General features: G+C 39.4%; 1 protein-coding gene across 3 annotated transcripts in view; it reads right to left on the reverse strand.

Annotated features, from left to right (window-relative positions):
• LOC117428871 (sodium/potassium-transporting ATPase subunit beta-1-interacting protein 4-like) overlaps window positions 1-11,441 on the reverse strand; it is a 39,984-nt gene extending 28,543 nt beyond the window's left edge. The window contains exon 1 of one of the 3 annotated variants that reach the window (XM_059004367.1): window positions 11,063-11,441. In XM_059004367.1, coding sequence (XP_058860350.1) covers window positions 11,063-11,116 — 54 coding nt within the window. In that variant the 5' untranslated portion in view covers window positions 11,117-11,441. Of the gene's footprint in view, window positions 1-8,203; window positions 8,379-11,062 lie in introns of those variants that run through there. The other 2 variants (XM_059004365.1, XM_034047858.3) reach the window with 2 other exon arrangements.
• Between the last annotated feature and the right edge of the window lie 1,753 nt (window positions 11,442-13,194).

Genomic DNA, 13,194 nt, shown 5'->3' on the forward strand with positions numbered 1-13,194 from the left:
ACCCAGCTCACATCTAAAGTATTTTTTTTTACTAATCCTCTAATAAAATCTGAATGATTAAACTTGTACCTTCTATTTAAATATATAAAAGCAGCCTAAGTCTGGCTGAAATGTCACTACGTTTTTAACTTCTTTTTGAATAGCATATAATAATGGAAATTTGATCTACGATCCATTATGGTGTTGCACCTCTTTTTTTTTTATCAATTGTTACACACAAAATCTGAAAATATTTAAATCCAGCCTGGATCTTAATGTCACCTCCCGTATGCATTTACTTTTTGCAGGCACAGCCTGTTTAAGTTGCCATGGTAACAGTCCTTTGGGGCCTAGCTGTCTAAAAGTGCTTACCCATGACACCATGCTCTACTCTCAAAGGTCACTTGCTTAATTGGCCATAGGGGGTTTGGAAGCTCTCCATATAAAGTTTTCAGGCAGATGCAATAAATCAGCAGCTTGAATCAATAATTTAAACAAATTCAGGCCTTACTTTCGCACGCAAGCAGTGAAACCTTAATGAACATCGGCTGGCTATTAAAGAGAGAGAGACTTTACTGCTTCTTAACAACCCGAAATAACATACCGAAGCAAAACCAAGAACTGATGAGAAATTAAAAAACAAGATTATCACCGCCTTCCCTCGCTCGCTCTATAATGGGGTTGACCTAAAGATAGCTGGTGTAAAACTGATCACAACCTGCCGTACTTCTTCCAGTCCATTATTGTAATGATAAGTGATCATGTTCTTCTTGATTTCACAGTTTTAACAGGCTCCATGCAGAAGGGTTACGACAAGGGTCTGCTCAATAGAATTATATGTGTGCAGAAGAGCACAGAAGTACTTCACTCCTGTGTATGTAATAGTTATCACATGTAATTGCTTGAATTAGTATCGATTGGTCTTTAGACCAAAATATTCAGACATTTCAGAAGAAGCTTTATTGGCTATGGGGTTTATCTTTGCGTGTGTTGCCGAGCACAAAGCCTCAGTTACACTACATTTAAATCTAATGTTTTCTTTTTAAAAACAAAACTGTGCCAGAATTCTCAACCTTGCGCCTTGCAATTGGAACAAGTGTGATGAAACATGTCACTGTATCTTGTACACTAGATTATATTTTGCTATAGTTTGTAAATGTTAATAATACACAAATTGTATTGATGATATCGACCTAATAAAGGATGGCAAGTCTGGCAGAATGTTGTGTTAAGTGTAACATAACCAACGTTTTTTATAGGAGGAAAGGTGTCCTCATCACTTGCGTTCTGTGTAAACTCAGAGGGGGTCCATTCATGTTGAATACACTGATGAAATCCCCTGCGCAAGGGGACATGGTGGAGGTAGACGTACATCAATATATAGAGGGGGGGGGTCTCTGTCCGTTTATCCATCCATTTCTATGACACACTTACAATTTGCCATTGTGAATAAATAATGAATTGCTAATTCTTCTATTATAAAATTCTGTTCATACTGCTGATATATACAATCAAGGCCATCAACTGTTTCATCATACGGATAGCTCTCATTTTGAATTTCTAGCTGTGGCAGGGGGTGTATGACATTGACATTCAAGTTTAAAATGAAAAGAAAAAGAATATTATATTTCGGACAACTACCAGACTATCTACCACCCCGCTCCTCTGTGAATATAATCTCAAATTGTGTTATATTCCCTAAGGAATTAAATTCCCTTTGAAGTCTCCTTCAAATGTATGGAAATGCTGCTTTAAAAAGCACTTCATAGAAGCCAAAAGCGTAATGTCCAACTTGATCTTTAATGAGAAGAAAGAAAGAACTCTAACTTTGTATCATAAGTCACCCTGCAAGTCTATCTCGAGGGAACAGAGAAACACACGCAAGAGTTTGGATGGAAGAGGGCCTAATTTGCCCGGCAAGCTGCTTCCCCCTCCCCCTCACAAATAATGGCAACCAATAAAAGACTGCCAACACTTCCATCCAGCGAAGCGTTGAACCCATTTGTGAACTGTTTTAATGTATGAAGTGATGATGCAATGCAGACACCCAAGTAGTTTGAAACCTTAGGATGCTCATGTTACTTGACAGCGTTTGAAAGGGTGAGAAAGCTGTTATCAAAAGTGAGAAAGAGTTCTCGGGGTAAATTAAAATACTCAAAAAGACCACACGGTAGAAAAAGATGAAAATTAACTTTACAATGGGTGTCGCCATCAAGTTTGGGATTAATGTAATGCACGTCGACAATAGGACTGTGGCGGTCTGGAGAAATTAGTTCTGTTCTTTAAATAGAAACACTGTTTAATGGACGGAAGAGCTGAGGAAATAGTAGAGGTCATGGGAGGCTCGCTCCAGGGTGGCAAGGGCTGGCCACATGCTGAGAAGCTTCAAAAGTACTTATAATATATAACCTGGGAAAATAACGGTTTAGCATTTCTTAGTCCCCTTTGTCCCAAAGCTGATCAACACTTTTCCCAAGCTCTGCCATGGGTGTCTCGAACCAATTCACACTGCTGGTCCTGAAAGCATTTTGCAGGATTAAATATATCAGGTCCAGACAGAGCTAAAACACTAAACATGTATAGGCTTATCCTTAGCAACTACACAGCATGCAGGTACAGTAACTGCAGGTATAGTAAGGGTGTTCACACAGACATCTCACATATTCTTGTGATTACATGGCCAGACGTCATGAGACATCTAAAGAAAAGCGACAGGAGTGTCAACCCAAAACAGCCTAGAGCAAAAGAGATAGACCATTCTGTCTTTGATCTAGTCATGTACTGGCGACTATAGCTGCCTTAATGAAAATATAGGCAACTGTACATCAAATCTGGGCTGTTGGAATTATTTCAGCAATAGGAGTGTGTTTTTTTTAATGTTATAATAATCGCTCATTGCATCCACCCTATTGCAGGGTGTAGTTGCTTTAGCTTTGCAATCCCCAAACCAATTATTTGATTTTCTAACAATTGCAAATCCTCACATTCCTTACTGACATCAGCTTGGTCTGTAGTGACCGTTCAATTTATAAAGTCATGAACAGCTCTGATGCTAAAAGGTCACTTACTGGCGTTTCTCTTTTGGTTTTCAATCAATTTTCTTCCGTTGAGTCAGGGAAGTGGGAGGGGTTGGGGGGATGAAAATCACTCCTTGTTCTTTTGTGGAATAATACACTTTAAATCGTGATGTTTTAATCAAACAGATTTCTTATGACAAGCACACCTTTGAAGATTTCTTGCCTCAAACTATAAAATCATTGACCTCATTTGCATGGGCAGTGTATGCTCATTCCATTTCTTAGAAAGTACAAATACCTAATACCCAGATCAGTGTTTAATTATTACAAAGTCCTCTATGAAGACAATGATCAAACCTGTCCTGCCATCAAGGAGGCCAGGGGCAGTTTAAGCCTTGGTAGCTAACTGGAATTGCATAGCTTGGCCCTGAAGCCGCCCTTTTCACACTTCTTGTGCGATAGTAGTGCACCTCACGAGTAGCAAAAATGTCGATCTTCCCAATGTGCCTTTCAAAGGCTTCTTCTGTCCGTCAGCCCTCCAGAGCCACTGGAAATTAGGCGGCTGCTTTTTTTAATAACAAGACAGCAGGAGATCAATCAGACACATATAAACATCTGTCCTGCGGGCATGAAAAAGCAGAGCTCTCCAGCTGGGCAGTCCATTAACGAAACTGACCCCTGCTTTCTCACAAGCACCAGATTTGAACAAAGAAAAAAAGACAGACTTCCTACTAAACAAATATGTATGCTCCTTCTGTAACTACAGTACACTGTGTAAAAACTATGTGATTATAAAATATCACATTCCACCTAGTCATGGCAGGAGTGAATAAACTCAATATAAACCAATAGGGTAGCAATAGGGTGTGATGTCCCATTAGAAGACTGCCAGCATCAATCATGCTCTTCACAAGGGGTTTGGTAATTCAAAGGCTGGATGGCAATGGATGTGCAGGCAGCATTTTCTTATATGATACTCACTCTTAATGACAGCATCTAGTCAACGCTGAGGTTTTTTATCTTCCCGGATTACTTTTTTTTTTAAAGATACCTTAACATGACTGTGGAAATTATTTAGAAGAAAAAAACAAAACATCTCAACAGGCCTACAAAAAACAAACATACATGTTTCCTCTACATTGATAATGTAAAGACGTGCTCAAATTTGTTGGTACCCTTACAGCTCATTGAAATAATGCTTCATTCCTCCTGAAAAGTGATTAAATTAAAAGCTATTTTATCATGTATACTTGCATGCATTTGGTATGTCATAGCATAAAGCAAAGAAGCTGTGAAAAGAGATGAATTATTGCTTATTCTACAAAGATATTCTAAAATGGCCTGGACACATTTGTTGGTACCCCTTAGAAAAGATAATAAATAATTGGATTATAGTGATATTTCAAACTAATTAGTTTCTTTAATTAGTATCACACATGTCTCCAATCTTGTAATCAGTCGTTCAGCCTATTTAAATGGAGAAAAGTAGTCACTGTGCTGTTTGGTATCATTGTGTGCACCACACTGAACATGGACCAGAGAAAGCAAAGGAGAGAGTTGTCTGAGGAGATCAGAAAGAAAATAATAGACAAGCATGGTAAAGGTAAAGGCTACAAGACCATCTCCAAGCAGCTTGATGTTCCTGTGACAACAGTTGCAAATATTATTAAGAAGTTTAAGGTCCATGGAACTGTAGCCAACCTCCCTGGGTGCGGCCACAAGAGGAAAATCGACCCCAGATTGAACAGAAGGATAGTGTGAATGGTAGAAAAAGAACCAAAGGATAACTGCCAAAGAGATACAAGCTGAACTCCAAGGTGAAGGTACGTCAGTTTCTGATCGCACCATCCGTCGCTTTTTGAGTGAAAGTGGGCTCCATGGAAGAAGACCCAGGAGGACTCCACTTTTGAAAGAAAAACATAAAAAAGCCAGACTGGAATTTGCTAAAATGCATATTGACAAGCCACAATCCTTCTGGGAGAATGTCCTTTGGACAGATGAGTCAAAACTGGAGCTTTTTGGCAAGTCACATCAGCTCTATGTTCACAGACAAAAAAATGAAGCTTTCAAAGAAAAGAACACCATACCTACAGTGAAACATGGAGGAGGCTCGGTTATGTTTTGGGGCTGCTTTGCTGCGCCTGGCACAGGGTGCCTTGAATCTGTGCAGGGCACAATGAAATCTCAAGACTATCAAGGCATTCTGGAGTGAAACGTAATGCCCAGTGTCAGAAAGCTCTGTCTCAGTCGCAGGTCATGGGTCCTCCAACAGGATAATGACCCAAAACACACAGCTAAAAGCACCCAAGAATGGATAAGAACAAAACATTGGACTATTCTGAAGTGGCCTTCTATGAGTCCCAATCTGAATCCTATCGAACATCTATGGAAAGAGCTGAAACTTGCAGTCTGGAGAAGGTACCCATCAAACCTGAGACAGCTGGAGCAGTTTGCTCAGGAAGAGTGGGCCAAACTACCTGTTAACAGGTGCAGAAGTCTCATTGAGAGCTACAGAAAACGTTTGATTGCAGTGATTGCCTCTAAAGGTTGTGCAACAAAATATTAGGTTAGCGGTCCCATCATTTTTGTCCATGCCATTTTCATTAGTTTTATTATTTACAATATTATGTTGAATAAAAAATCAAAAGCAAAGTCTGATTTCTATTAAATATGGTTAAACAATGGTGAGTGCCAATTACTTTTGTCAGTTTCAAGTTATTTCAGAGAAAATTGTGCATTCTTCGTTTTTTGTGGAGGGGTACCAACAAATTTGAGCACGTCTGTACGTGTGGTTCCGAACACTAAGATTTATAATTTGTTTAAAAAACAAAACAAAAAAAAAATCAATGCGGCTTGATTCCACGGTTACTGTGATCAAAGGAATTCAGTTAAGGCAAAATAAAATGAAATCAAAAACCATGGGGTTGATGCAACACGGCTGATTGCATTCCCTTCTCATTTAAAAGCAATTCACTTGAATTAAAAAGAATAATAAGTGTAACCTGTCGAATAAACTCAAAGCTCACATTAAAATAGTATTTTAATCCACCAACGACATAATACTGTTCTCCCTTAGCCTGTACCACAATCTTCTGTAAAACAGCAGATTCTGTAATGAGGAATAGCCATCCTGTTATAAAGCTTCAGTGACTCTCATTGTCTGCAGTGCAATACAGGGTTAAACGATGTCAGGCGCTGTGAAGAATCATTGATTTAATGCCATCCCTACAGCTAGAATTTCCTAAAGTGGTAGAGGCAACTGCAGCATCTCGCAGCGCAACGTCATGTAATGTAATTCTGTGGACCCTTTCAACACTCCCGCCTCAAGTCTTCTATTAAATATGAAGAGGGTGCTATACCCTCTTCTACAGAAGGAAAATCGAATGTAAAGAGATACTGGAGGGTCTCAGGGTGTGTATGCGAGTGTGGCACATAGGAACTACTCAGAACTCCTGACATAACAGCCTGACTCAATTACACAAGGTCCAATTCCAGTAGTTTTCCATGAGAACTGGTCTTGTATTTCATAGGGCAGTGAAGAGCTTTGATAGTTGTAAGAGATTCATGGACAGGGGTCAGCAGAGAGCCAGCAAGGCTTTTTTAGTTCCACAACTTTCTGCACAACAGCCTAGTCCTAACTTTCCCTGGAGAAGAACTTCTTGTTCTGGTCTTACCTTATTGCTACCTCCAGTGTCAAATGGATACACAGAAGAGGGAGGTTCATATACATGCTACACACACACACACAGAGGTGGACATTAGTCATGTTTTTTAGATCGATGGGGTTTTTCTGTTTGGTAGTGGCTAGATAACAATGATGTTTATACGACCACAAGAGGAAAATCAAAAGAAATTACGAAAAGTCAGGAGGAGTCATCCTTTTTTCTGTGAAAGGAGGCTTTTCAAGGCGATTCATCAAATGAGACGATGACAACAGTAATAGCTATTGCATGGAGCAGGCAGTTTGATGACGGGCACACAAACCTATGTGGAGTGAGGCTTCTGACAAATGGATGGATTGTGTTTAACTGGTTGAGTGTTTAACTTAGCATCACTACAGATATACAGTGGAAATATACAGGTCCATGACAGAGCAGGTTTACATCATTAGCAACACTGAATACATCGAACACAGAGACTGAACAGACACCCAGTCCTGTGCAAAGCACTGGCTTCTTTAATGAGTGCTGGTGGTTTCCATGTAAATGCTAGCAGGATGGGGTCCACAAATAACTGGCTGTATCGGTTCCAGAACAATGTGGGCTGTATTCGTAAACCATCACCACCCCAATAAATACATGACTTCAACAACGCATTGACTGGTGCACTTAATAAATACGACCCAGAAATCACCTCCCCTATCAAAGTATATCTTTGTAAACGCAAAGTGTAGTAAAGCAATTGTATGCTGGGTACTAGTGAGAAAATGAAGCCTTACTGTATTTTGCCTTAGCCAGCCAACATTAGACCCAGCCCAATTTATTCCTGGAAGGTATTTTTGTGTAAACAGAGAATCCACAAGGGCAGAAGAGAAGAGGAGCAGCATGTGATCAATCAGGTTGTCTAAATAAAAAGACCAGACCCCCATCTGCCTGTGACAGAAGATCATGAGCAAACACACCACAGAACCACCCACTGGGGACCAAGAGACTCAGGAGGAGTCGGGACTGGATCCAGAGTGAGTGATCAGATCAGACACAGTTTACAAGAACACAGGAAAGACTGCATGAGATCAAGTGAGTAAAATACCTACGATCAGCAAAGAGTAGACTCAAGCCGATTGATTGAAAACGCATACCATCATCTAATGCTGGGAGAGCAAACTGCTCGATTAGTCTCTTGCATTCAGCACACATCCCGAGTGGTATTCTTGAACTACATTTCAGTCATCACTGAAATACGAGTCAAGTATATTCTATTGACTATAAAAATGCTAATCCGAGATCTCAAATGTAGTGATTTTCTTTTTTTCCTTCCGATTGTGCAGCTGCATGAGATCTGAAATGTTAGTCTTAAGTGATCACTATCCCCAAGTATATGATTCTACAAAATTGGTTTGTGGTACTGAAGTTTAATGTTTCCAGAACACAAAGAAAAAACTCCTTAGGAAAAATAAAACATGTAACAAGCAAGAGCCCAAGTTAACAATTATTTTGTTAATTCCACTTTGAAGGACTGAGCAGAGGTTTAGTCATTACTGAACCAACCTTTTGCTGACAAGAACCCAGCTTCCCCATGGCCAGATCTCTCAATCTACCCTCAAGATTGATGCTCAGGGGTTCCTGAGTGGCGCATCTGGTAAAGGAGTTCAGGATTCGCCCGATAGCCTGGAGGTTGCTGGTTCGAGTCCTTGCTATACTATTGCCGACGGTAGACGAGAGCTCCCAGGGGGCGGTGCACAATTGGCCAAGTGCCACCCGGGGGGGGGGGGGGGGGGGGGGGGGGGGGGGGGTGTAGGGCTTAGGTCGGACAGGGTGTCCTTGGCTCACCGCGCACCAGCGACCCCTGTGGTCTTGCCGGGCCCCTGCTGGCTTGCCTGTAAGCTGCCCAGCTGATGGTCGGCTGATGGCACACTCAGTGGAGGACAGCATTTGTTTGTCTTCGCCGCTCCCGAGTCAGCGCAGGGGTGGTAGCGGTGAGCTGAGCCTAAAAATAACTGGATATGCCAAATTGGGAGAAAATAATAAAATTGGCAATTACTAAATAATAAAAAAATGACTGCTACTCAATAACTTCTTAACTTCAAAGTGCTATATATGCATCCTCTACAGGAGATAAGGAGTTATATAGAAGCCAAATTCTTACATTAAAGCCCTTAGATAACTTGCTGTGCATTTTCTTAGATCATTTCAGAACTGCCTTCTTGATTTGAATCGTTTTACAGAATGATACTGAACAGTATATACCTACGCTTTCTTGCAATTTGCCAAAAATCCATGTTTTAACATTACAAATCTGACTTCTAGGAGCCTTTATTTAATGCTGCATGCTGGCTACTCTCTGTTTTGTTTAAGACCCTGACCTACTAAACAGGAAGGTCTACAATAAAAAACGTAGAATGAAAAAAAAAATGAACTTACTACACAATGGCTCCTTAATTACTTCTTGGGTGTTGTTTTGGGGCTATAGTACGTTTGGACTTGTTGGTAGTTTAATGCTGTGTATAAAGGGAAGAGACAATGGAGACGTCTCATTCATTGTGTCTGACTGAATACGATATTGTTCAGTCCATTGCTCCCTAATCAAGAGCCCCTGAATAAAGTAAAACAGACACTAAAGCAGAGAAAGCACAGCCAATTCCCAATTCTCCACACTCCCATGGTAAACCTCTGCTCTGCTGAGGAAATCAGTCTTAAATAAGATTGAATACCCGAGTCTCCCAATCGCCAAGGCTTGGCTCTGCTACAATAAAGATAATACTGAGACAGAAAGGAGATGAAAGGGGGTGTATTTAATCTTCATATTTACCTTCATTTGTTATTGTTTGGCTTGATTTGTATGCATTTGTTTTCTCTTATATAATAATAATAATAATAATAATAATAATAATAATAATAATAATAATAATAATAATAATAATAATTTCAAACAAAAAAAACTATCCATTTGCTAGAATATGATATTTTTGGTTACATTTTTTTTTAAGTTTCTTTCTTAATCTATTTATTTTAGTGTTTAGGGTTTAACTCCTGTAAGTTTTTTTTTTTTTCTGAATTTGCATGACTAAAGAATTGAGCAAAAGGAATTTTACTGAGCGCTGACTGTCCCCTCTGTTCTGAAAGAATTACCAAAAAGCGAAATGTTCTGCAGCAGCGTTCTAGCGTCACAAAAACAAGCAACCGACAACTCTGCTGTACTGCTGTCTTATCTGGGGTCTCCTCTACATGTATCCCAAAAACATGCAAGTAGTCCTCCAGGCAATGCAGGCAGCATGCTTGGAATTACAATTTGATCTTATCTGCCAGAAAGTCAACAGAAACCTTATCTTTTTGTTTATGGGTTTTTTTCTGTGCTACCTTTACCAAAGCAGCACCCACACAACCATGCAATGTAAAAGAAAACAGCAATTGTTAGGTAAAACATGACAGACAGCTCTTGGTTTTGTACTGGGTAAGTGCTCAATAAAATACAAGAGATGATACCTTTCAGTTTAAAAGATAACTGAAGGCAACATTAAAACAGATTCTCTACTAAATACAGCATCGGTACCACACAGTCTCACATGGATTTGTGAATTCCAAATTGATACTACAGGTCAAGCTTTGGATAGGGACAACTATACATTTAATCAAACATACAGGTTGCGAATCTCTTTGTGATTGTGGAGCAAAACGGGCGTTCATTTCTGTTTTTATCTGGGCATAGAGAAAGAAATATTGTACTGGGTCTTGCGTTGACAGATTCACTCGACGTTATTGGTGGGAAAAGTAACTTAACAGCCAGTGTTATTATTCTGATTTGATTCCCTGCTCCCGCGCAACTTTTCAAGCATCGATGGTATGGCATTGCCCTTTTAAGAACAAGGTCGTTGTATGAATAACATTCTTGCATTCATTAACTACTGACAAAAGTGAATAACAGCCATGAGCTCAGGGGGAACAAGACACCAACTGAGAATATCCCTCAAATGGAAACGAAGAAAAAAAATCTAATCCAACTGCTATCTTTAGATAAATACATCACCCGCGTGTTTTGCATAAGCAAATTAAACAAAAAAGAATCTGCAAACGGTATTAAACTATAGAAATACACTGGCTGCACTATATATTAACACTTTAATGGGTACCGTTAGTTAAATAGAAGCTCTGTGGTATTCCTCTGTCTCGGTGAAAAACAGTGAACATTGCAAGCACATAATTTACCAACAAACACAACCCATTACCGGCATTACAAGAAACAAATATATGCGCTCACTTTACGAAAACAGTTCTTAATCTGATAAACAACGGTTTGTTTCGCCCTCATTAAAACTACAGCCAAACATTTGCAATATGCATGAATCACAAGACAAACCACCACACCAAGCATGAAAATACAAAGGACAATCGTTGTTTGAAAAAGCTTACCAGCTGAAAAGCGCAGAGGAATATCAACGTGCATCGTCCCGAACAGCAGCCCATTCTAATCTAACACGGGACCTGGAGCAGAATGGGATCCGAGTGTTCTCTAGAACCAAAAATTAATTCAATTAAGCCAACAGCTCTTTCCAACATAATATGAATGCATGAATCGAACTGGAACTACGCAAGGAGGAGGGGAAGTCTGTATTTAGTTTGTACAGCGAGCTAAGCACAGGGTTGTCATGTTTTATTGAAGTCAGTGTTCACAGGGTGATCCACAAACCTACTCCCACACGAGATGTATAGTTTGTATGCTCAGATTCAGCTGTGCTCGGTTGAAGTTGGCTGTGAGCACTACACGCTGTAAGGAAAACCACGGGAGGAGCGAGAGGGGCACCTTTTAAAAGGGAATGATTCTAGTGGTTTTTTGCCGCACGGAAAATGTTAACTGTATGGTTTTGTTCCGGTCATAAAGCCAATTTTACAACAGTCAAGGAAGTTCGTAAATAGATGTTATGAGACATTACAATTAAAAGATGGCAAGTAATTTTGTATTGTATTAATTAAATACATTATATCACTGTCTCTATATGCTTAACATCATTTTAATGTAATACATATTTCTTGCAGATTTGTTTTAATAATTTTAAAAAAAAATCACTGCCTGTAAGGATCCTGTGCCTTTAAAATAATATTGCAAAAGTCTGTAGACACTCCGTGTGAAAGAAACAATTTAGGTAATCCAAGGAGGATGTTAAAACGCAAAGAATTAAAATTGTATTAATGTCTTTGTCATTTAATTTTTTATGTGAATTAAACACGCCTTTAAACTGTCAATATGATTTTTTTTATAAACTATGCAGTATAATACCACACCTATTTTATTAAGTGCATGCATCCAGTATGCAGCTGTTGAAGAGGAGGTCGGCTCTTCATACAATAGCCTGTGTCTCTAATAATGTTCTCAGTAAAACCAGCTGTCACCTAAAAAACAGAAACAGGCCATCTCTGAACTCAGGACAGAAGAACAGTGTGGAGTTTCAAGACAGCATTCAGAGACACTAAAGCGCCACCTGGCGGCAGGAGCACCGCTAAACACCAATACAAGACCTTTTTAAAAAGGGCAAGTGTATTTACATCAAAAGTCAACGTGTTAAAATTATTATTATTATTATTATTATTATTATTATTATTATTATTATTATAAATATGAATACGAATAATAATAATAATAATAATAATAATAATAATAATAATAATAATAGATGTCGTCTGTTTTTGTAGATTCCAGTAAAATACTGCTACATTCATGCTAAACCCTATACTTAATAAATAGGAACATTTTTATCTATTCACTGAACTGTCACTGCCTGTAAAACTGCCTCTGATATGTTAACCATGACCACATTAACATCAAATAAACGGTGTGTTTGTGAATTCCGTTCTGTCAATGCTGCTCTACTGTAAACCTCTGTGTTTCTTTTCAGAACGGGACTGCCTGGCCTTACATTCGAACCGCAGAGCTAGGATGTATACATGTTGCAGAGACGCCCTTGCAGCTTGCACAGTACTTGGGGTGAAATGAAAGGCAGTTCATAAAGAGCCTGGATGTTTCACTCCATTCCTTTCATTCAAGCGTTTCCAGCTTGTTTCGTAATAGAAGACTCTTTTAACTGCAGTGCCTTCAATCCCATGGTAACGGCTTCAACCCTGGTTTTAAAGCATCATAAATCTTTTACACAGAAGCTGGGAGATCAGGGAAGCCTGTCACATCTGATCACATCACAGCTCCCAATTAGTCCGCTTTTGTCGTGCCTCTCAAAATGCTCGTTCATTGTGGAGCGAGTTTAATAGACTGTGCTGTGTTCCTTACATTGACAGCATGCAAGTGCAATGGCGTTGTGGAGGAAATGGGAACCACACCACCTTTAAACGAGTTGAAGTTTTCCGCAGATGAAAAAGCAGAAGCAGTATTGCAGTCGATATACCGTTTATAGGACCAACATGGAGGTTCTGGATACAAGTTTCCAAGACCACAGCAGCTAAAAGTGGAAAAGAAGTCACATCGATGATCACATTTTAAAAAGAAACAAGACCGTTGAATAATTGACCTGCCGACTCAATTATTATTATTTTCT

This window comes from Acipenser ruthenus, chromosome 29, assembly GCF_902713425.1.
Source record: "Acipenser ruthenus chromosome 29, fAciRut3.2 maternal haplotype, whole genome shotgun sequence".
NCBI classification, from domain to species: Eukaryota; Metazoa; Chordata; class Actinopteri; order Acipenseriformes; family Acipenseridae; genus Acipenser; species Acipenser ruthenus.